This window comes from Antechinus flavipes, chromosome 1, assembly GCF_016432865.1.
Source record: "Antechinus flavipes isolate AdamAnt ecotype Samford, QLD, Australia chromosome 1, AdamAnt_v2, whole genome shotgun sequence".
Lineage (NCBI taxonomy): Eukaryota > Metazoa > Chordata > Mammalia > Dasyuromorphia > Dasyuridae > Antechinus > Antechinus flavipes.
The window spans coordinates 611,425,457-611,449,894 of NC_067398.1; the positions used below are offsets into that span (position 1 = coordinate 611,425,457).

General features: G+C 35.0%; 1 protein-coding gene across 1 annotated transcript in view; it reads left to right on the forward strand.

Moving 5' to 3' along the window:
- DEPTOR (DEP domain containing MTOR interacting protein) overlaps nt 1-24,438 on the forward strand; it is a 187,810-nt gene that overhangs the window by 118,628 nt on the left and 44,744 nt on the right. The window contains exons 5-8 of the mRNA XM_051971027.1: nt 5,038-5,223; nt 6,574-6,708; nt 16,684-16,754; nt 19,983-20,087. Of these exons, the coding sequence (XP_051826987.1) occupies nt 5,038-5,223; nt 6,574-6,708; nt 16,684-16,754; nt 19,983-20,087 (497 nt within the window). The remainder of the gene's footprint in view (nt 1-5,037; nt 5,224-6,573; nt 6,709-16,683; nt 16,755-19,982; nt 20,088-24,438) is intronic.

The window sequence follows — 24,438 nt, forward strand, 5'->3', positions numbered from 1 at the left end:
CCCCCGATTTTTAAAGTCCTTTTAAAGTTCTTCCAAGAACTCTTTTTGTGCTTGGGACAAGTTGACAATTCTTATTGAAAAAAAGGAGTGGCTTTTTAAACTTCATTATCTTCTTCTGAGCATGAACTAAGATCATGTCCTCAAAGTATTTATAATATGATTGAGTTCTTTCTCCTTTGCTTCCTTATTTTTATTTATTTTTTGTTTTATTTTATTTTTAGCAGCTATTAGTATAATCAAGTTGTAGTTCCCAGGTATGGAGAATGATGCTTCAAGTCTCGGATCCTTCTTACAGTTATTTTCTGAAGCCCAACTTTGGGCTCTTCTTTTCACTCCCAAGCCAAAGGTAGAGCCCTCCGCCAAGCAGTTGGGCAGATGATCTTGCTCCCTGCAATCCCACCAATGCTACAAACTTCACCTGTTCTCTCTGCCCTGAAAGTGAAAACAAGGACTCTGCTCTCCTGCAAGTGCCCACAGCCAATATGATCCCTGCCCCTCGCTACTGCACTCATCAGGTGTATGCTAGTTCCTTTTCCCCTGGAACTACATATGTGTCTGCTCAGCACAGCTGTGCTTGGCCCCCCCAGCCAATAAAGTTACTTCAGTCTTTTCCTACTCAGCCATCAGACCCCAACACTATCTGCAAAATGAAAGTTTCTAAGACAGAGGCAGCCACTCAATTCATCTGCCCCGGGGCTTATTGTTTGTTGATTCTGCAGAGTTTGTACTTTTTTCCTGGGATAATCTCTACCCCAGGAGGTCAGGTCTTTTCCTGGGATCTTCTCAAATTGTCTTAGGAGACCAACTATTTTATCCCAAGTTTATTTCTGCTGCTCTGAGAGAATGTTGTCTTTTTTGTGTGTGAAGGAAAAAATTGAAAGTTTTCTGACCTATTTCTCCATTTTCCCAGAATCCTTTCCGTTTCTCACTTTTAATAAAAGCATTTATGAGCTGCAAGTCATCACCAAAAGCCCACTCACAGAAGAAACCCTCAAATGATTATATCAAGTCCTTACAATCTCTATTCTGGATCAATTAAAAAAAAATAAAGTGAGCAATAAAATCTTGACATGACTTTAAAAGTCACCTTAACAAATGTTGTGACTTTACCTTTTGCCCTACTCCCAAAGAAGAGTTTCCTGACAGTTTGTAAACTGTAGTAATTTGCATCTGAGTTATTTGTAAAAACTGGCCTTTTTCTGGAAGTGTGTGGCCATGAAACAGTGACATTTTTGTAAGCTCAATACAGAACTCAACACAAGCTGTCCAGTATTAAACCACAGTAGAAATCATCTCATGAGAGCAGGCAGTCATGTTCCTATCACTCAAATAAGTTGTTTGTAATATGGTTAGATCTGTAATAAAGTTGATCTAAAAAGATCTGAGTTTTTAAAAAATCAGCCTTGTCTAATTAGATAGCATTATTGCAATACCTTTTAAAAATACAATTTTAAAAGATTTTGCACAAATATTCTACTATAGTTTTATTTGAAGTAAATGTTTTCCCAATACAAGAAGCTTGATGTCTAATGATCTAGCAACCACCAGTAGCATCTCTAGTAATAAGGAGCTGATCATACCTATTGTCCTGTTCTGACAGCATCTAAAATATTGTATTCAGTTTTGGTCGCCACATTTAAAGGAAAGTATTCATAAACTGAAGAGAGTTCCCAGAGAAGGACAACCATGGCAGTGAAGGGTTTCAGCTTCTTGCTATACAAGAAGTAATGGAAAGAAATTGGTATGCTGAGTCTGGAAAAGAGCAGACTCCAAAGACTCTATAGTCATCTTTTTGGCTATATTTGAAATATTTGAAAGAAGGTTTAGACAAGTCCTGCTTAGCCTGAGGAAGAAGAGCTAGAAACTTTGGGGAAAATGCCAAAAAAGCACATTTTGATTTAATGTTGGGGAAAATCTTCCTAAAAATTAGAACAATTCAGAAGTAGAAAAAGCTACCTTGAAAATGAGTAAATTCTCTCCCCATGTTAGAAGTCTTGTAGCACAGGCTGGATAATTACTTGTAGGTTATATAGTTTCAGGTAATATTTGCGCTAAATGGCCCCTGAAGTTTCGTCCAACTCTGAAATTGTAAGATCCTCCATTAGATTGTTAATCTCTTTGAGGGCTGGAACTGTCTTTTGCTTCTTTCTGTATTAGTGCCTAAATAATAGGTGATTAATAAGTGTTTATTGATTGATTATTTTATATTTTATAAACCCTTCCTCACAACTGCCATGTAAGTTAGAAGTACAAGTATTATCCCCATTAGTCAAAGACACAAAGAAATGATGCTTACTCAAGTATTAGTCAGCTTGTGAACTCTTTAAGACAAGGTTTTTACCTAGGTTTGTCACAGAAATGCTTTGCCCAAGAATGCTCTTTTGGGGCTTCTCTAGGGTATCACAAGAAAATGCATTTATTCCTTCAGTAGTTTATCAAATTTAGTTTCTTGGTAACTACTGGAACTACTTGGTATTAAAAAGAGCTAATCAATAGAAATAGATAAAGTAAAGATGAGAGAATAGGATTGATAGTGGGAGACAGTTATTAGAAAAGGAAGGAATATTTAGAATCAGGGGTATATGTATAAGAATGGACCTTGGCAAGATAACGGTTACCTTTTCATGCAAGACTAGTTGGATAGGTCAATGTATATTTTACAGTAGCATTGAAGACTGGAAGGTCTTTAGGTGAACATAGAACTAGGCTTTCACACTATACCTACCATCTCTCTACCATCTGATAGCACTTGTATTCTCCCCATCTACTTTTCAGCTCCCCTTTATATGTTGCCTTACTCAATTAGAACATAAGCTACTTGAGGGCAGTGATTGTCTTGCTGGCTCACCTTTGTATCTATAGCATTAATACAGTGCCTGACACATAATAAGCCAGGCAATTTTTAAACTTTGTTTATTTGTTGGTGTACATCATTGTAATATACATACATAATTAAATGCTCTTATTTCTCTGTGATATAAGGTAAAATACAAATGAGTATTAATTGAGGTATAATATAAGGCAGCAGAGTAGAGTGAAAGCCGAGAATATAGAATTAGGAGACACTTGAGTTTGAATCACTGCCAAGATTTATTAACTAGGTGACCCCTTGCCTTCTCTCATCTATAAAATGAAGATGATATGAATTGTATTACCTGTCTCATAGAGATGTGAGGGAAGTTCTATATGAGCCTTAAGATGCTAAATAACTGTAAATTATTGCTATCATTGATCAAAGGAGGGAAAGAAAATTCATAGCTGAAATTTCAGTTTTATTGAAGAGGCAGTATTTTAGCTGGGCTTTGAAAAATGGGTATGAATTAAACAGGCAAAGGAGGAATGGAGAAGAGATTGAAGCAAGTGAATTCCAGAACAGGAGTTAACACAAATAGGTCATGGGCATGAGAGAGCATAAGAAGTTCTGGGAGAAGAATAGATTACATTCTGGGAAAGCAAGTATCCATTGTCCACTTTGGTCCTGCACAGGTATGTTTCCTTCAAGAGAACAGAGAAAGATAAAGCTGTAGGTGTCAGAATCAAATTGTAGATCAAGTTGGTCAATTATTAATTCATTTTATCCATGTATGAAAAATATTCCTTAAAAATTAGAAATGAGAACTATTAAAGTAGAGCTTCATGTCATCTTTGAAATCAGTTGTCTTTAGCAATTCTTTGTTAATTCTAGGATAAAATATAAACACCTCTACCTATTATTTTTTAAAAATTTTATTTTTGATATATTATTATAATTACAGATTATTTCTGCTTTATGAGAGCTCTCTTATAACTAAGTAAAACTATTAAGTAAAATTAATAATACTGGGATTCCATCTGAAGGTAACCAAAATTTATTTTCTTTGCCTCCTATTGCCATCCCATATCTTTTAAAAAAGAAAAAAAAGATAATTTTTCTTGTGATAAATATGCATAATAGTCAAGGAAAACAAATTCTCCCATTGACTCATCTCTCTCTCTCTCTTTCTCTCTTCTCTCTCTCTTTGTCTAGGTCTCTCTGTCTCTGTCTTTCTCTTCTGTCTCTCTCTCTCTCTCTGTGTCTCTCTCTGCTTCCCTCCCCCTCTTTGTGTGTGCATGTATGTATGTTTCTGTGAATTTCTCTCTTCTCTCGCTCTCTATGTGTATATTATACACACACATATATGTAAATCTCATTATTTACCCTAAACACAGAATAAGGTTTATCATCCATCACTTATTTATCATGGATAGCATGTTTCATCATTGCTCTTCTGGAATGATAAATGGTCATTGAATAGATAATAGTTCTTACAACTTTCCAAATTATTTATTTTTGCAGGGCTTGATCTGCTCATTTCTTTCTTCTTTGGTTTATAAAAATCCTCTAAATTGGGTATTTTTACTATATTAATGTTATAATATCATATGCATTGTACTAGTTCTGTATTTGTTCATTTAAGTCTAGCCATATCTTCCTGAAATCATCTATTTTCTGATTTCTTACAGCATAATAACTTCATTATATTCAAACTCTCTCTAATCTTTTCCAGTCTTTTCTATCTTTATTTGATGTTACTGTCTTTTGCTCATCATAGGGTTTCCCTCAAACTGGTTGACTACTCAGGCTTGAATTCCATATTTGATCTCCTCTTTCCATACCTTTATTCAAGTTGCTCCCAAAAATTGGAAAACGTTCTCTCTGCCTCTGCATCTTAGAATTCTTATAGTCTTTCAAGGATCAGCTTAGTTGTAAAGCCTTTCCATATTCCTCTACTGTTAGTGATCCCTTCTGTCACCAACTATTACCTGATATGTATTTCTGTATATGTTGTATCCTCTACTAGAATGTAAGCTCCTTGAGATCAAGGACTGTTTTGTTTTGTCCTTGTATGCCCAGTATCTTACGCATTACTTTGTATATAGTTGGTAAATTAGTTTCTAATTTAATTGGGGACCTTTGCAACTCTTCTGCAAACTCTAATTGGGGATCAACCTCTATGAAGTGAGATCAGTGACTTATAATATGTTACATTATTTTCCTTTTTCCTTTTCCCCCCACAGTGTCTAATAAGCACACTTTTGTGGATAGCAACCTTCTCTACCAGTTTAGAATGAATTTCCGTCGAAGAAGAAGATTAATGGAACTGCTCAATGAACGATCTCCCTCCTCCCAGGAAACCCACGATAGCCCCTTTTGCTTGAGGAAACAGAACAGTGATAACCGAAAACCTACCAGTTTTATGTCAGGTAATTTAGTTCCACTGAATCATATCATTTATTTGTCTTTGAAGGAAAAAAAAAAGAAACCTATGAGAACATCTCCTCTATTGGCACTCAGATTCCAATGACTTCTCCTATCTAGGGGACAGCGAAAAACTAAAAAGCAAGTAAAAAAGTTCCCAGCAGCCAGAATAAATGTTATGAAGTTAATGTATTTTATTTATTTACTTAATTATAAATTATTGTATTTACTTATGTGGCCCCATAGGCCCACACATATTCCCATTTATTTTTACTTTACACAGTTTGATTAACAAGTTTGACTATCTGGTTTCTAACCTATAACAAATCAGAGGCCAGAAAGGAAGCTATTCTATCCAGGGACCAGGACAGTGATGAGATATGTTGACTGAATATTAAAGAATAGACCAAGAGTCCTGATATTTTTCTATAAAGCAGCAGTGATCTAAGGTCTTTTAGTATATGAGCAAACATCCTCAACATACTGATGTAGTCCCTGAGGGCATTGCTATATTCATCTATTGGTCCAATCCTGTGATTTTCATATTTGAGTTGGCCTCCCAATGTCGAATCTCCCTCTATTATACATCTGTACTGTTCAGACTCAGAAAGTCTCCTGAAACACTGAGTATAGTTTGCTCATGGTCATTTGGAAAATATATATTGGAGATAAGACTCGAACCCAGGTCTTTATGACTATACAACTAACCATTTATCTACAAGACCATATTGCATTTTTATAATTCTATATTATTATTGATGTTCAAATGCAACTGTTCTGCCCCCAATATCAATGATCACAAATCTTGGAAGTTCATACATCTAATTTCCCCCCATAAGATTGCAGTTTTGATCCAATTATAAAATCTTATCTTCTTAATCACCATACACTTCATCTTAGTGCAATGGTAAATTGATTTCCTAAGTGGTTTCAAACAGTTGATTGTCTTTTCGTGATTGAAATTAATTCTGTTCCATGGTGGAAATCAGAAACAGGAATGGAAAACTAATGAAGTCATCAAAGATTTAATTTGAAAAACTTTACCATATTTTGCATTGCAAACTTCTTCTCCGTGGAAGTGGATGGCTGATCATTGAATATTCAGTGAGTTGGTTTTGCAGCTGTGCATTCGTTATCATTATTAGCTCATTAATATTGAAGCCAGCACTGTGGCCATCACATAGTTACTGCATCTCTAGCTTATTTCCATTTTTTAGGGAGCCTCCTGCTCAGTCTTACTAGAGCTTGTGGCCTGGGAAATGGAAACAAATGTCTGTTGACTTACAGCTTTCCTGACCAACTTGCTACGGGTACCAGGGACTGACTGGCTCTCTTTGTTTTCTGATTTTTCACAGTGAGCCCAAGCAAGGAGATCAAGATCGTGTCTGCGGTGAGGAGGAGTAGCATGAGCAGCTGTGGCAGCAGCGGTTATTTCAGCAGCAGTCCAACCCTCAGCAGCAGCCCCCCAGTCCTCTGCAACCCCAAATCAGGTAAATGTTCCCCTTTTCCAGCCCTCTCTGCAAATCCCACCTCCACTTCGATTTTATAAGATTGCCCTTGAACTTGACCTCTCCTGGCTATAAACAAATAAGGGAGGTCCTTGCTAATCCACATAATAGATTGTAAACTTTTGGAGGACAGGGATTTTCTTTTGCTTCCTTTGGGATCCCCAGAATTTAGCACCGAGCCTGTAAGTTAATATAGTAAACGTGGATTGATTGATTAAAGTAGAGAGGGAATTGATTCTAGCCTAGAGTGGATTGCCCTGGAATTAATTCCTGAATAGTCCTTCTAGATTGTAGAATCCACTTGCAAGTTAATTGTAGCCTTTGAGAAACAAATAAGTGGAGAAACAGAGGAGAATAGGAGAGAAGCATAATGGTATAATGAAAAAATTTACTATTTTGAGAATCATAGGACTTGGGTTCAAATCCCACATGCAGCCTTTTTTTGATCTGAGATCCTCCTCTGTAAAATGAGGGAGTTGGATTAAATTGTCTGTTGGGTCCCTTCTAGCTCTAAATCTATAATATTATTATTATCTATACTACTACTACTACTATCTATCTATCTATCCTATTACTACTATTAGCATCTATACTACTATATCTATACTATGACACAATTATATATATACTACCAGCTTTTATTATTTTGCAAAAATAAATTTTATTATTTAGAGGGAATTTTCAGAAGTTGCTTCAGGATAATGTTCCTTATACTTATATTGTAATGCCAGAGCAACTGAGGCAAGACAGAGATTGGTTTTTAATTTTTTAATTGTGGAAAGTTTAGGTTAGCTGACTGGGATGGGATTTATGTCCAAAAATCATTCTGGCCCTGAGTGACTGAAGCAGGGAATCTTTATAGCTAACTAGGGTTTGCAAACAGGGGAACAAACAGGGGACTTGTGTCCAAAAATCATTCTGGCCCTGAGTGATTGAAGCAGGGAACCTTTATAACTAACTAGGGTTTGCACACAGGGGAAAAATAAAGGAGGGTGAGGACACTAGGTGAATGGACAAGCCATAATTCCAGGAAATATCATAACTTAGTCCTGACATGATAAGGATCAAGATAAAAAGGTTGAGGGCAAGAGACAGCTAGGTGAAGGGCAATACCTAGACAGAGGGGGAATTATCTTAGCAAGGATTGACTTAATGCATGTGGATTTTATGATAAAATGGAATGTAAAGTGGCTAGAGCTTCAAGGTTTTTCCTGACTCAATTCTCCCAGTTCTAATGGAAAGGAAAAGGTGTGTGGGGGGAGAGGGGGGAGAGTGGGGGGGGGGAAGGAGGGGTTGCTATAATACTTTTATTCAGGGCATAACAATATATGGCCAGGCCTGGAATCAGGAAGACTCACCTTCCTGAGTAAAAATTCTGCCTCATATACTTCCTAGCTATGTGACCCCGAGAAAGTCACTTAATCCTGTTTGCTACAATTTCCTCATCTGTAAAATGAGCTAGAGAAAGAAATGGCAAGCCACTCCAATAGCTCTGACAAGAAAATCCAAAATGGGGTCAGGAAGAATCCAACACAATTAAACATGGCATACACATGTGGATCCATCTGCAAATTCTTAACAACACAGGATAATTAAATACATTTCTTAATCCTGTGATATTCAGAAAAACAAAGTCATTAATCAATCAATAATCATTTATTAAGCTCATTCTATGTGTCTAACCCTGTTCTTGGTGCTGTTTATGAAGACAAAAGTGAGCTATTCCTGTCCACAGAGGTTTATATCCTATGGAGGAAACATGCACAAAATAAATACAAGGCATATTTTGTAAACTCAAGGTCCTAACAGCTAAGGCTTTATGTTGAAGGAAGCAGTTGATAAGTTTTGAAAGAGATGAAGGATACTAATAAGTACTAATAATATTAATGCTATTTAGTACTAAAAATACTAATAAGTATATAGGCCCCAGTTATTTCTGCTAATTCAGTTCAACAGATATTAAGTTATGATTATGAATAGCACATTGTGCTCTCTTCCTCTCTAGGTGAGTGGTAGGAGTGCAACTATGAATAAAACATGCTCCTTCCCCACAAGACATTTGGGGGCTTTTAGTACAATTGAAAGAGCTCTGGATCTGGATTTGGAAGAGCTGGGTTTGAATTCTGCATCTGTCACTTTCTATCTACATAGATCTTGAGCCAGTCACTTTAATAATTTAATAAAAAAAAGTCTCAGTTTCTGCAGCTATAAAACAAAATAGGTGGATTAGATTATTTTTAAAATCCCATTCAAGTTGAAGATTCAATGAGGACATTATTAGTAGGAAAGAAACAGATCTATCTAGTGGTCTGAAAGAGGAAGAAAAAAAAAAGGCAGAAAGTTCAAGTGATCTTCAATTCCTTGGATTTTTGTCTTCACAAAATGTCAGACCCTCTTACATTCTCAGTGTGGCCTATGTAGGCAATAATGAAATTTCTAAAAAGAGAAACATGATTCCTTTCATGGGAAATAAATGGTTTGTTCATAAAATGATAGAGGAAAAAGCCAGCAATTGAATTATTTTAAAGGACATCAGAGAATTTTGAGGAATGTTCTTCATGCCCATAGCTGGCTAACAGCTATATTATTTGGGGCTAAAAGAAGAGTAGTGAAACAAATAAAGAAGGCTTTATAAGGCTACTGAAAGAAATTAAAGAAAGTTGTTTGAAAGTAGAAGAAGCCTGTCCAGTGCATCTAGACAAGACAGGAAAACATAGCAAAGCCATACAATCCTTGGTGGAATTATGAAGTCAGACTCTGTTGCCCTTCACTCTTTGTTTCTGTGTGGCCCCCACCCAATTAGATTTTTGGCATTCTTCCTGTCTTACTACCCTGAATCCCCAATCCTTTGTAGTAGATCTGAATTCTTAACTAGGGGTCCATGAGTTTTTTTAAAAATTTGATAATTGTATTCAATAGAATTTTGTAAACTTTGTAAACATGTATTTTATTTATTTATTTAAAACATTTTCTTTTTTTCAATAATATTTTATTTTTCCAAATACACATAAAGATAGTTTTTAAACTCCCTCCCTTACCTCCCCCCACTCCGCCCCAAGACTGCAAGCAATCTGATATAAGTTAATATATGTGCAATCCTTTTGAACATATTTGCATATTTGTCATGTTGTGCAAGAAAAATCAGACTGTGTTTAAGGGGAAACAAAACAGGTGAAAGAAAGAAATAAACAAAGATGAAAATACTATGTTTTGATCCACATTCAGTCTACCTAGTTCTCTCTCTGAATGGGGATGACATTTTCCATTCCAAGCTTTTTGGAATTACCTTGAATCACTGAACTTTTAAGAAGAACCAAGTCCATTACAATTGATCATTACATAATCTTTTAAAGCATCTATTTAAAGGTGCTCTAAATCACTATTGATCACAGAAATGCAATTAAGACAACTCTGAGATACCACTACACATTTCTCAGACTGGCTAAAATGACAGGAAAAAATATTGACAAATTTTGGAGGGGATGTGGGAAAACTTTGACACTAATAAATACATTGGTGGAATTGTGAACACATCCAGCCATTCTGGAGAGCAATTTGGAACTATGCTCAAAAAGTTATCAAACTGTGCAAACCCCTTGATCCAGCAGTGTTACTACTGGGCTTATAACCCAAAGAGATATTAAAGGAGGCAAAGGGACCCCCATGTGCAAAAGTGTTTGTGGCAGGTCTTTTTGTAGTGGTAAGAAACTAGAAACTGAGTGGATGCCCATCAATTGGGGAATGGCTGGATAAGTTATGGTATATGAATGTTATGGAATATTATTGTTCTATAAGAAATGATAAGCAGGCTAATTTCAGAGAAGCTTGGAGAATCTTTCATGAACTGATGCTAAGTAAGATAGGCAGGACCAGGAGATCATTGTGTACGGCAACAACAAGACTATACAGTGATCAATTCTGGTGGACCCTCTTCAACAATGAGATGATTCAAACCAGTTCCAATTGTTCAGTGATGAAGAGAGTCATCTACACCCAGAGAGAGGACTGTGGGAACTGATTGTGGTTCACAACATAGTATTTAATATTTTCACTCTTTTTGTTGTTTGCTTGCATTTTATTTTGCTTCTCTTTTTTGTTTTTTTTGTTTTTGTTTTTGTTTGTTTGTTTTTAAACTAATTTGATTTGATTTTTCTTGTGCGGCATGATAATTGTATAAATATATATGCATATATTGGATTTAACATATATTTCTACCATGTTTAACTTATATTAAACTACTTGCCTTCTAGGGGAGGGTGTAGGGGAAGAGGGTAAAATTGGAACACAAGGTTTTGCAAAGGCTAATGTTGAAGAATTTTCCGTGCATATGTTTTGAAAACTAAAAAGCTTCATTAAAAATTAATATTAAAAAAAATCTTTCTTAAAAGAAGTTTGTTGGTTTCACTAGACTGCCAAAGAGGACACAAAAGAGATTAAGAACTCCAGCTGTAGACCTTCCCTGTCTCTAAATCTCAAAAGCAAAATTTTGTACTCAGAAGGCCTTACTTAAATGTTGGTTAATTGATGAAAACTTTTCTCTTACTGCCTCAGGGCGCTGCCGCGTAATTAATGGTTTGATCAACTTATTTCTATTAAGATATTAATGGCTGATAATGGCTTAATGCCTTATCCTTTCCTTCCCACTCCAAGATAGCAACAGCCTTCAGTTTTAGAGCTGAAAGCAGTATGTGTTTTAGGAAATCTTCAAGCCACTTATCATAATGGGTCATTGTCTGATTTTGAAGGGCCAGCTCATATTGCCACATCTCTAATGTATTCTCTGTGTGCATATATAAGCAGCCCAAAATGTAAAGTTATTCATTGACCTTTTTTGGAGGTGGAAATGGACCAAGTGGCATATAAAGGAGATTCATATTGGAAGTGATGCAATTATAAAGATGGTAAAAGATCAATATGTAAAGTTTCTGAAGAAGAGCATGATAGAGGTTAAAAGAAAAATTGGCCTTATTGATACTAAAAAAAAAAAAAAAAAAGACAACCAAAAGAACATTGTTAACTATTGACCTATATGACTATTCTCCCATATATGTAAAATTGTTATGAAAGTTATCTATATACAAACAGAGGGCATCTTTGATGAGTGTATTAATGAAGAGTTTTCAGGCTTTTGTAGGTAATACTTACCAAGAACCACATCTTGACCATTTCATAACTGACTGAATAATGCAGGACTATAAGATTTTATTGTGCTTATGAGTTGTTGATTTTTCAAAAGCATATGATTCGATATAGCAATATGATGTCATATAGGCTTTTTCAACAAGGGACATCTCATACATGAATTAAAAGCATTCAACATTTCTTGAATGATATAATAATATAGAACTTTGTTCTATCATCATCTGATTCTTAGTGATAAATACTTAGATATCATAATAGATAATCCTGTTCAATGATTTTTTTATCATAACAACTGATGAGAGATAAACCAGGAAGATGTGTGCCAACCAAAATTGTCACCATCATGATTAGAAAGCTCCAGCACGGAATTCCAAGTTGAAGAGGGATTCCCTGTGCATGCAGAGATCCTCCAGATGTTCCTGATTTTACAAGATATTATATTGACCCATTAAGCCCAGGAACAATGAGGGGTCTCCTGGAAGAGATCTGTCATCACTCAAAAGGGCTTGGATTGCTTATCCATGTGGGAAAGAAAGATCAAAGGGATAAAGAATATCTATTGCCCAGAATACAACATGCATTTGGATGGACACCCAATGGACGTTGGCCATCAGTATATGTGTCTGGAACAGACAGTACATATGGATGATGAATTGGGCCCCAGATTTGAAAAGGAGCAGGGGGAAAGTTGGCTTTGGGAATATTGCAAGACTCCCTTCCTTAATAAACCCTAGCTTTCCATGAAATCTACCAGCATCTAGGAGGCAGAGATAGAGTCTGGGTTTAGAGTCAGAGACCTGAATTAAAGTCTGGCCTTGGATGCTTTCTAAGTACCTTTCTTGAATACTTTCTTACTTGCCTACGCAAGTACTTTTACCTGTGTTTGCTTCAGTTTCAACAAGTGGCAATAATATTAGTACTACCTCCCAGAATTATTATAAGGATCAAATGAGATCAAGTGAGCACAATGCTTGGCATTTCATAAGTGCTTAATAAATATTTGTTCCCTTCCCTTGCCACTCCCTTAAAAGCAATGGCCCATTTTGAAAATCTCAACATTTTGCGATTGAGATGTGGTATTGTGATATGACCATGTAAGTATCTGCAAAGATTTTTAAATGAATCTCATGTAAAGAATAGGCACAGGTGGGTGGGAGTAGGCTGCAACATTCAACCTGAGAGGAAGAACATGAGTACAACATGTCTTCAAGGAATTGTATGGGAAGAAAAGAAGATGGACAGATAGATCACTAGCAAGTTTGAGAGAATGATATATGAGTAGCCAGAGCATTATTATCCTTGGGGAGAAAGCAAGAAAGACTTCTGGCATGCTGGGTGGACTTCGTGGGATAAATTTATTATTATTAACATTAGCAATAGTCAACAATTATGTAGCACTTCATTTTCTTATCCTTATAACATAAGATAATAATGAATGGTTAAGATGCTCTTATTGTGCTAATTTTATACATAAGGAAACTGCATCTGGGAAGTTAATGTTTTGTGTAAGATCATTGAACTAGTAATGCATCCTAATTCCAAATCCAGGGCTTTACCCATTCACTTAATCATCTCTTTATTTCAGAGTGACATAGATAAAGATCACACAGATTTGAACAAGCTGTGATTTGGATCTTTAGAGTGACTTCATGAATCAATGAGACTACAAATTCACTTGAGCATTTTAAGTGTCAGTTGGTGACAAATCCAGTCATTTATACCATTTATACCAACCGAAGCAGAAATGTTGCCAGCACCCTCTAAATTTCCATGTCTAGGAAAAAAGTAGCTACTTATCCAAAATTGATAAGATCACAGATTCTTTTGATTATTACCTCAGTCAGGAACCTTTAACCTCTTTGGGTTTCAGGATTTTAGTCTATAAAATGATAGGGTTGGAAGAAATGGATCTTTAATCTTTTTATGGATTTAAAATGTCATGATTCTGTGATGAGCTAGTTAGCAATGGGAAAGTGGCCCCCCAAATGTGCATAATCCTCAATATACATGTACATATATATATATATATATCCATCGGATCAGAAGCTTATGTTTTTTAATCATATTAAAAATGTTAATAGTTAACATTTTATGGCACTTAATCTTATTTGATTCACACAGCAGCCCTGTAAAGTAGATACTTATAAGCCCTATTTTATAGATTTATGTCTTTTGTGCCTTGAAGAATGAATAAAAATAAATTTAATCACCAGATTAAGAAAAAAAAAAAACACCTGACATTTTGTTCAGATGACCAAATATTTTACTGTTCTGACAGAAGGCTATAAAATAAGTTGCTGGTTTTAATTCTAAGTTATTTTCCTATAGTTTTGAAAATAATAAAGTTACAACAGAAGATGTATTTGCCAACCTAATTAATCACAAATTAAACTGACTTAATTCCTTATTCATTTAATATGATTTGGAAATAATTCAAATTCTCAGAGTCAATAATTTCAGGAAATATAGATTTTCATTTAATTTTTTTCTTTTAGTCATGCAAATTTTATTCAATAGCATTTAGTGGGGGAGGAGTCCAATGGACTTTTTCTAGTGGGAAGAATGTTTTAGAGTATTCTTGTTGGTTCTTCTTCTTATCAGTTCAAGAAAATAAAGCTGATCTGACTACAAAAAGAGAACCTAGACAATAGGTCACTGAGCATCCCTCTGCAATATCTGGTTTCTTAATCATCAGGTTACTAATAAGTTAGGATCAGGAGGGAAGAGGTGGGAGGGATTTGGGGCCAGATAAAAATGTGCTGAATATTTTACCATTTAAAAGGAAAAACTTTAGGAAAAATTCAATGAGCTGAAGTTTATTTTGAATCTTTCTGATTGCCTTAAGTATTGAGCAAGAGGATAATAGTGGGTATTTTAAAATTATTGTTTATGCAGCAGGTATTTTTTCGTCTATCAGTCCTCTTCTGAGGTGGACTAATTCAGTTTAATTCCATAAGAATTTATTAAATATCTACTATGTTCCAGGTACAGAACATAGCACAGTGTCTGATTCATAATAGGTATTAAATGTGGATTGATTTGACTTGGCAAGGAAATAGGAATACAAAGATAAAAAATATAAAATATATGTATATAAATATTCTTAAAGTCCCTGCTGTTCCAGAGCTTACATTCTAATGAGGAATGGGGATATCGTATGTTATAGTAAGTCATTAATAAATTTTAGTAAAAATAAAATACAACAAATAAATACAAAATAATCTTAATAGGGAAGGTGTTCTAAAAACTGAATATTTGGAAAGGCCTCATATAGGAGGTGGCACCTGAGCTGAACTTTAAAAGGAAGCTAGAATTTCTAGGAAATGAAATTGCCAGATATGGGGCACAGTTGAGTGAAAAATGAAAGACTATATATAGAAACCAGCTAACTGGCCAGCTTGGCTAGACTAGAGAGTATGAGAAAGAAAGTAAGATATAATAATACCAAAAAGTTATTTGGGATCCAAATCATGAAGTTTTTAAATATAAGATTAATAATTTTATTTGATGATTTTGATAATCTTAGAGAAAATAAGGAATCAACAACATTTTGAGAAGGAAAGTAACATGATCACATCTTCATACTGGGAATATTAATTTAGCAAATGTAATGAAAAAAGGGATAGTGGGTACAGTGCCAAGCTTGGAATCAGGAAGACTCAGATCCCTGAATTCAGATCTGGTCTCAGACACTAATGGCTATGTGACCCTGGACAAGTCACTTTGTCCAATTTGCCTCAAGTTTCCTCATCTGTAAAAATGAGCTGGAGAAGGAAAAGGTAAATCATTTCAAGATCTTTGCCAAGAACACTCCAAATGGAGTCACAAAGAATCAGATACATCTCAAAACTGAACAACTACCAAAAAAATGGGAAAGGAAGGAACTAGAAGCAGGGAAACCAACTAGAAAAATATTGAAAAAATTCAGGCAAAAAGTGATCAGGGCCTGAGCTAAAGTGGAGGGATTGATTTTACTTTTTACCTTCAAAAAAGATGCCAAAACTAGAAAGGACAAGGCTGTTTCCCTATCTCTGTGCTCTTAAGAAATTATCAGAGCTGACATGAAGCTCAAAATTCTTAGAATTTATTGTAGTTCTGAGGAATCCCCAGATTTACTTCTGTCACTTCTGAGCAAGAAAGGCAGTAAGGATGATGAGATATTTCCAAAGAGCTGAACTTTGCCATATAGCATTTAGAAATATTTGTGTATTTAGATAAATAGTTTCATCTCTCTCTGGACTTAATTTTCTTTGTGTGTATATTGAGGGACACTGGGTCATTTTTAGGATTCCTTCCAGCTCTTAAAAAATGTTCATGATTCTATAATAAGTGGCATTGTCTTATGATATCATATGGTAAAAATCATTAAGGACTTTTTTGAGGGGTTCTCAATATTTTCATGGAGCTGAAGAAAAAAAAAATCAAGTAGTGACTGAATTCCAAAAGCTATGAAAAGGGGAAAGAGTAATAGCTAACTACTTGGATGGTAGGAGTTATCTAACTTTTAGAGTAGCTGAATTTTTCAATATATTGAGGAAAGAAGGGAAAATCCATTCCTGGGTGGTTAATGATTAAGAATATAGCAGTACACTGTGTCTTCATCCAGCTACATATAATACTTGGATCATTGGTCCATCCTTTGAATAAGGAAGGCCTTTATAACTTGGGTCATTATAGAATATTCATGAAAATTCAAATTAAGAAACCTACAGAGTATGAGATCTGGAGAAAATAACAAAGTATATTTTGCATGGGCTTTGTGAAATATTTGCTTCCTGAAGCTTATATTAAATAATCTATGTCTTGTTTTCACAGTATTAAAGAGACCAGTCACTTCTGAAGAACTCCTGACACCTGGAGCTCCTTATGCAAGAAAGACTTTTACTGTAGGTCCTTTGGTTATTTTCCTGTGTAATTTAGTATATGGAGTATAAACTGCTGTGAACATGACTCTGATTTTGCATTGTATATATATGTATATGTACATGTATATATAAATGAGTTAACATGTAAAGAATTCAGTAAACCTAAAATGCTTGTATTATGATTATTAATAATTGTTACTTATATCATAGCATTTGTAGTAATTATTGTAGTTACTAATATAATTATTAACAATTAGTTATAAAAAAAAGTTTCCTGGTCTTCAGGCATTTAAATCATAAAATTATTCATGGAAAAAGGAATTCAATATGTTGCAGTTATACTGGCATTGTTCCATGTTTCCATGTTGTTCTGTTCAATGTGTGCTTTTAATCTTAAAAGAAAATGCATTGTCCAAATATAATTACACTTTGAAATACAAATAATACAATCCTCCTAAATTCAAGTTAAATTCTGAGAAAAATCTAGAGGAAAATAGAGGGATCAGTATTGGAGATTGACAAGGAAAGAAGAAGAAGAAAAGATAGATTATATTGTATTTATAAGCATGGCACCAGGGAAGCCTAGAATTAGAACATACTGGTCTGAATCTTCCGTTTTCTACATACTGCTTATGTGACTTTAAATCACTTAATTTTTTGTTCCTCATTTTTCTCAGCTATAAATGAGGAAGTTACTTTCTCAAGTGATGATCTCATGAGTCTATGAAGCAAAACAGTGCTTTTAATAATGTAGTTTTACCTTACTGATATCCACCAGACTCTTGATATTTGTGCACTCTGAAGACAAGCAACCGTAGATGTTAAGAAACATTTCCTAACAAATAGAAATATCCCCAAATGGAATGGATTGCTTTAGGAATTCCTTCTCAATGAAGGTCTTCAAGTCAATGCTGAACAACTACCATTTGTTGAGTAGGGCTTAGTAGGGATTCCTTTCATATATGAGTTGTATTAAGTTGCCACTATGTTCTTTTTCAACTCTGAGATTCCATGATCCTATAGGATATTTTTACCACCATCACTTCAACTCTAACCAGAAGAAAACAAAAATATCCCAGGTGAATGATGATTCTTGATAGATGTCCTGGTGAATAATAAGGTCTGATCCAAAAATCTCTTCCGTGCTGTCTCTTTTCTCTTGCCTCAGAAAGACTGTGCACACACACACCAAACTTTCTCATTTTCTTCTTTCCTAACTTGGAGTACAATCAATTTCAACTGACATGATCAATTTTTTCTAGGGCATATCCATATTCTCTTTAATCCCCTTCTTCTTTCTTCTTTTTGAAAATTTACTTAGTGATCCAGAAGAAAGTCTTTTCTTCATACTTCTTTTTCTTCCCTACTCTGCCTAATACTTTTTTAAGGGTTAAGAGGCGGCTAGGTAGCACAGTGGATAGAGCACCAGCCCTGGTCAGGAGCACCTGAGTTCAAATAACTCAGACACTTTACACTTCCTAGCTGTGTGACCCTGGGCAAGTCACTTAACCCAATTGCCTCAGCAAGGAAAAAAAAAGTAACGGCTAAGTGTAAGGACAAGATAGTGATGTACCTATGCAAAGGAAAAGCTACATTTAAAAAAAAAAAATGGAATTAGACATAATAAAATCTCTCATCCTTGAAATTTTTTTCTGAATCCCCACACCTTTCAATCTACCTTTATATCCTCCTTTAGTTAAACTTACTTCTTAAGCACTAATAATCAAAATAACATTAAATAATTTTATTGATGTTTCTATTTTATGTAACTACTATCATAGTTTTGGCCTGTGGCATTATTTTTTATTACAATGTACACTATCTTAGTTATATTATGGGTTAAATGCTTATAGACTAGTATGGAAACTTAGCCATTATAAATAAAACATCATTTCTATGAGGAAATGTGTTTGAAACAGTCAACTTACAAACCTTTAGAATATGATCTACAAGCAAGTCAAGTACCTCTCTCTAAGGGTTTTAAATTTTTATTTTATCCACTATATCTTTTAGAAATAGCTTTTATATCTTAAATCTGCCTTTTTCCTCAAATAGAACATTCCCTTATAATAAAGAAATGGAATTAAGGAAAGCAAAACGATATAATAACCATGTTTGATAATGTATGCTTCATTCTGCAACTATAGTCCACCACTTTTCCCCTAAGAGATATGTTTTGTTTCCAGTCCTCTAAAAATCAGGATTAGTCACTGTGTTAATCAGAATTCTAATGTTTTTCATTATTGTTTTTCTTTGCATTATTTTGGTCATTCACATGCCTTCTCCACAAAGAAAACTTTTAGCAGAGCCAATTATTAGGTTCTCCCTTGTCTGGAACTGTGATTTTATTCATAAGTCTACATTAGGCTGATCCTTCAGCTATAACTGAGAGTCTTAAAGAGTTCCCTAAGAGGCACTTAAAGGTCTGGTGGCTGGCCTAGTAACACATAAGCAATATATGTCAGAACTAGGATTTAAACACCAGCCTTTCATTTTGTAGAAGTATCAGCCATTTAAGCTAAGTGGTGCAATGAATAGAATGCTGGGCCTAGAATCAGGAAGACTCCCCTTCCTAAATTCAAATCTGGTTTCACATGTGATCCTGGGCAAGTCTGTTTGCCTCAGTTTTTTCATCTGTAAAATAAACTGGAGAAGGAAATGACAAATTACTTTGGTATCTTTGCCAAGAAAATCTCAGGTGAAGTCACAAATAGAAAAAAGTGATTGAACAACAGCAACAAATATCAGCCATTAGGACGATAATTATTATGCTAGGTTATTTTAATAATATGATCAGTTTAGTTAAACCTGGAGCAGAGACAAGATTTGTCATATTCTGCTTGAAAGAGGCAGCTCATTATAATGGGGACAAGTATAAAATCCAGAATAAGGAGACATTTATATAAGTTTCAGCTTTGCCATTTCTTAGAGGTATTACTGTGAGTAATCCATTCATCCTCTCTAAATCTCACTTTTCTCGTCTGCAAAATGGAGTTACTACAAAATGTACTAGCTGCCTCACAGGATTATTCTGAAAAAACCTAAACTGAACCTGAATAAATGAGAGTAATAATTATTTATTTTCTAACCTCACCCCCACCCCAGTACTTAGCACAGTGCCTGGCACATAGTGGGTACTTAATAAATGTTTGTTGATGGAAATAAAATTCTCCCTAGAAATGAAAGGTAGTTTACAAGGTGTTTTCCAAAAATTCCTAATTGATTTTTTTCTTCTCCTGTGGATACTAGATTGTTGGTGATGCAGTGGGATGGGGCTTTGTTGTAAGAGGAAGCAAGCCATGTCATATACAAGCTGTGGATCCCAGCGGCCCAGCAGCTGCAGCTGGAATGAAGGTATGTCCATCTTGTCTCTTTCCAATAAGTCTTTTATGAATACATGTTGTTGCCATGATTCTATTTTGTGTTGCTCGGTGGGGTCTCAAGTTTCTGTGGCTTTATCACGTGTCCTTATATAGACGTGCTTGCATTCTATACTGTAGCCATCCTCAGCGTTCCCTTAATTTTGTTCTTACACTCATGCTTCAGCCTTTCTTTGATGTCATTGTTTTTCTTTTGATAGAAGTGTCTCTAAATGATGCTTGGTTTGGGTTAAATTTTGATCCTAGGTGCTAATTCTTTCCTATGACTTACCAGCCTCTTTCACATATTTCCTTTTCTCATTCTAAAGGAAGAGACTTTAATATCTATTTTCTCCCCTGTACTTCTCAATGGATTCCATTTTTGCTATTATTTTTCTTCCTTCCTGTTTTTTTTTTTTTAAATAGGCATTAAGTGACTTGTCCAGAATCACACAACTAGTAAGTGTCAAGTACCTGAAGTCACATTTGAACTCAGGTGCTCCTGACTAAAGACTGGTGCTTTATCCATTGCATCACTTAGGTGCCCCCATTATTTTTCATTCAGTCTGAATCATTGCCACAATGCTTCCATGCTTTGCAAACTGCTTAGTTATGAATGAAACATATTATTGTCACATAAGGTATGTGGTGCCTTCAAAATTAAGAAAACTTTACTTAATACTTTGTTTTGAACCTTGAATGGGCTCATCACAAATAGAACACAGAATTAAATTCAATTCAACTAACACTTATTAACTGCTTACTCTTCCAGATACTAGGCTAGCTGCTAGAGATAAAAAGACAAAAAAAAAAAACATAATCCCAGTGAGTTTACATTCTGCAGGGGAAGCCCGAGTATACTAATGAGTAAGCATGTAATATATACATCAAAAATTCCAAGTAAGTGCTTTCAAGATCAATATTATCACTTGTTGAATCAGGGAGGGAAAAAGGCCCTATAGGAAGAAGAAAATAACTGAGCCTTGAGGGAAATTTGAGTTTCCTAAGAACAGAGGTAAGGAGATAGAATATTTCAGACAGGGGGATTACAATTTATTCAAAAACAAGGAAAAAGGAAATTAAATGTCCACACTACCATTTCCAAACTATGATGAGATTACCAAGAAAGAATATAGAGAGAGGAAAAAACCGATGACCAAGTCCCAGGACACACTCTCCCATTTGGACATGTATGATGGCCCTATTCAGGACAGAGGGGCATTACAAAATCCCCAGTAAGAAAGTATCCAGAAGGGAGGTTTTCCAACTTTGTCACATGTTGCAGAGAGGTAAAGAAAGAGAAGGACTTATCATTTTCTTTGCTTTGCTTATCCTCCTGTGTACACGCCAACACACCAGGAAGTAAAAAGATTGTAAGTAGCTAAGAAGTAAAAGCAGCAAAAAACATGGTTGATGTCCCAGCCAGTCTTTTCTAGAAGCTCAGTCTTCCTTTTCCTCTTGAAGGATTGTTGAGTCCTCTGGGGAATTCAGCTCACTAGATGGTGGGGAGCCCCATTGTGGGGGAAGGGAGAGGCAGGCAGAAAGATTATTGGCAGTGCAGACTTGTCTTACAATTCATGCCGTCCCTCTCCCTGCGGCATTGTGGTGGTGGGCACGACACCAAAGAGTCTTGAAGGAAGAAAATTGGCTAGAATAAATAAAGGGCGAGAATTTGTACATGTGCCAAGACTGAACATTTCAATTTGCAATGGAACTCTTGGCCACAGGAAGGATTTTCTATTTTATTTCCACTGAGATGTACCTAGCAGAGTTTACTTTTGGAAGATTGCCTTGGTTTGTACTGTGCAGGTTCTTTGTTTATGAAACTTATAGTTGCTCATTTCTTTTACTTTAAGTATATTTCTTTTCCTTTCCACTGAGCTGGGTACTTATGGAAAAGCAAGGATTTATTTCTCACTTAAATGGGTCTTTTCACTTAATTAAATGCTTGGTTAATTCAATTCACTTTGAGTAATACTTATTGAGTGACTGATGAAGAGATGCTAGACATTGTCAATTGAGAAATTATTGAATTAACCCTCTAATAGAATGTGTTGGTATTGAAAAACTCTAGCAGAATGGTTTAAAAAGGGGCCCAATTCACCATAGATCCCAATGCCTAATATGTGTCCTATTTCAAACGTATACCAGCTTTAAATTATTCACTTGTTTACTTTGCCTCAATTTCCTGAATTGTAAAATAGGGATAATAATAACATCTACCTCAAAGGATTGTTGTGAGGATCAAGTAAAATAATATATATAAATTGCTTTGCCATCCTTAAAGTAATAGATAAGTGCTAGCTATTACTATTACATATAATTTTCTATACTATGGAGTTAGACTAAATTTTGGTGTTTTTTTTAAATTACTGTATTTTTGAATTATTTTAATTTTTTATCAAAACATTCATTATTGGCATAAGAGTAAAGGTCAATTAACTCAACCAAGTTAACTCATCGCACATAAAGTAAATGCCAAATGCTAGACCCTGTACACAGACATTTTGGTTCAGATTAGTTGAGAAGATGTTCTATAAGTCATCTTTAAAATACTGAAGCCATGTCAAAAACAAAAAATTCAAGCCTCTGGAATTTTAAGTTGAATGCCCCCCTTGTGGGGAGTAAAAGAGCCTTGAGCTCCACACAAATGCTCCCGGTGCTTGACTAAAGGAAACTTGTGAATTTAAATGTCCTAGGAATATCCCTAAGATGGGGACAGCTGGTGTTAGTGTCTGAATCAGGAGCTGAGAATAGACTGAATACTGTGAGGAAAGGTACATTCAAGGAATTTCAGGAAGCCCTATAAAAAAGTTGTACCTTCCCTCAGGGAAACATCTTGAGAACTTCATCAAAAGGACTTCCTGGAGCTGGGAATCTATATTGAGCTCTTTAAGTTAGAGCTCACTTTCTTCTGGGCTTAGTGTGGATTTATGGGAAAATGAACTTGGAGTTTTTTTTTTTTTAATATAATTGTAACTTTTTATTGACAGAACATATGCCTGGGTAATTTTATATAACATTATCCCTTGCACTCACTTCTGTTCTGACTTTTCCCTTCCCTCCCTCCACTCCCTCCCTCAGATGGCAAGTAGTCTTATATATGTTAAATATGTTATAGTATATCCTAGATACAATATATGTGTGCAGAACCGAACAGTTCTCTTGTTGCACAGGAAGAATTGGATTCAGAAGGTATAAATAACCCAGGAAGAAAAACAAAAATGCAAACAGTTTATACTCATTTCCCAGTGTTCTTTCTTTGGATGTAGCTATTTCTGTCCATCATTGATCAACTGGAACTGAATTAGATCTTCTCTTTGTCGAAGAAATCCACTTCCATCAATGATGACCTTTCTTCTGCATAATAATTGATTGATACTCTTTTCTTTAAAAAAAAAAATCAAATTAGCTTAATCCAAATTCTACTTATCCTGTTCCATGATTCTCCTCTTTGCACATGAAAGTTTTTTCAGCAATATAAATCAAAATATATACAAACATACACATATATTTCTTTATATATAATTTTAGCCATACTCAACATGAAATATAGTAATAAGATTACTAAAATCTGAAAAAAAAATAACTAAGCAATAAATTCTATAAGTGCTTTAGCAAGGATAATAAAGGATAATAATGTCATACTTTTTATTTGGACTTTGTTGAACTTGGAGTTTCATAAAATTGTTTTTACTATTGTCACCTTAGTAAATACCTTTAAAATTAACAGCTAATTACAATTTACCAAGCAATTGATATTGACTGATAAACATTGGGAGAAACACACCATTGGAGCTCCATAAGTTTTGTTGTTATTCAGTCATTTCAGTCATTTTTGACTCTTTGTGACTCCACTGGAGATTTTCTTGACAAAGATACTCAAATTTATCATTTCCTTTTCTAGCTTATTGTGCAGATGAGGAAAGGGAAGTAAATAGGATTAAGTGACTTGCTCAGGATCACATAGCTTATACATGTCTGAGGCCAAATTTGAATTCAGATCCTCCTGAGTCCAAAATCCATTAGATGGAAACCTAGCTTCCCCTTCATTCATCCTTGGGCATAAAAGTTTGATAACTTCAAAAAGCTTGGATACCCAATTCTGATCAAGAGGCTCTCTTCAGCAATGAGAGGATCCAAATCAAGTTCAATTAATCAGTAATGAGCAGAACCAGCTACACCCAGCGAAAGAACACTGGGAAGTGAGTGTGAACCACAACATAGCATTTACACTCTTTCTGTTATTGTTTGCTTGCCTTTTTGTTTTTCTTCCCAAGTTATTTTTACCTTCTTTCTAAATCCGATTTTTCTTGTGCAGCAAGATAACTGTATAAATATGTATA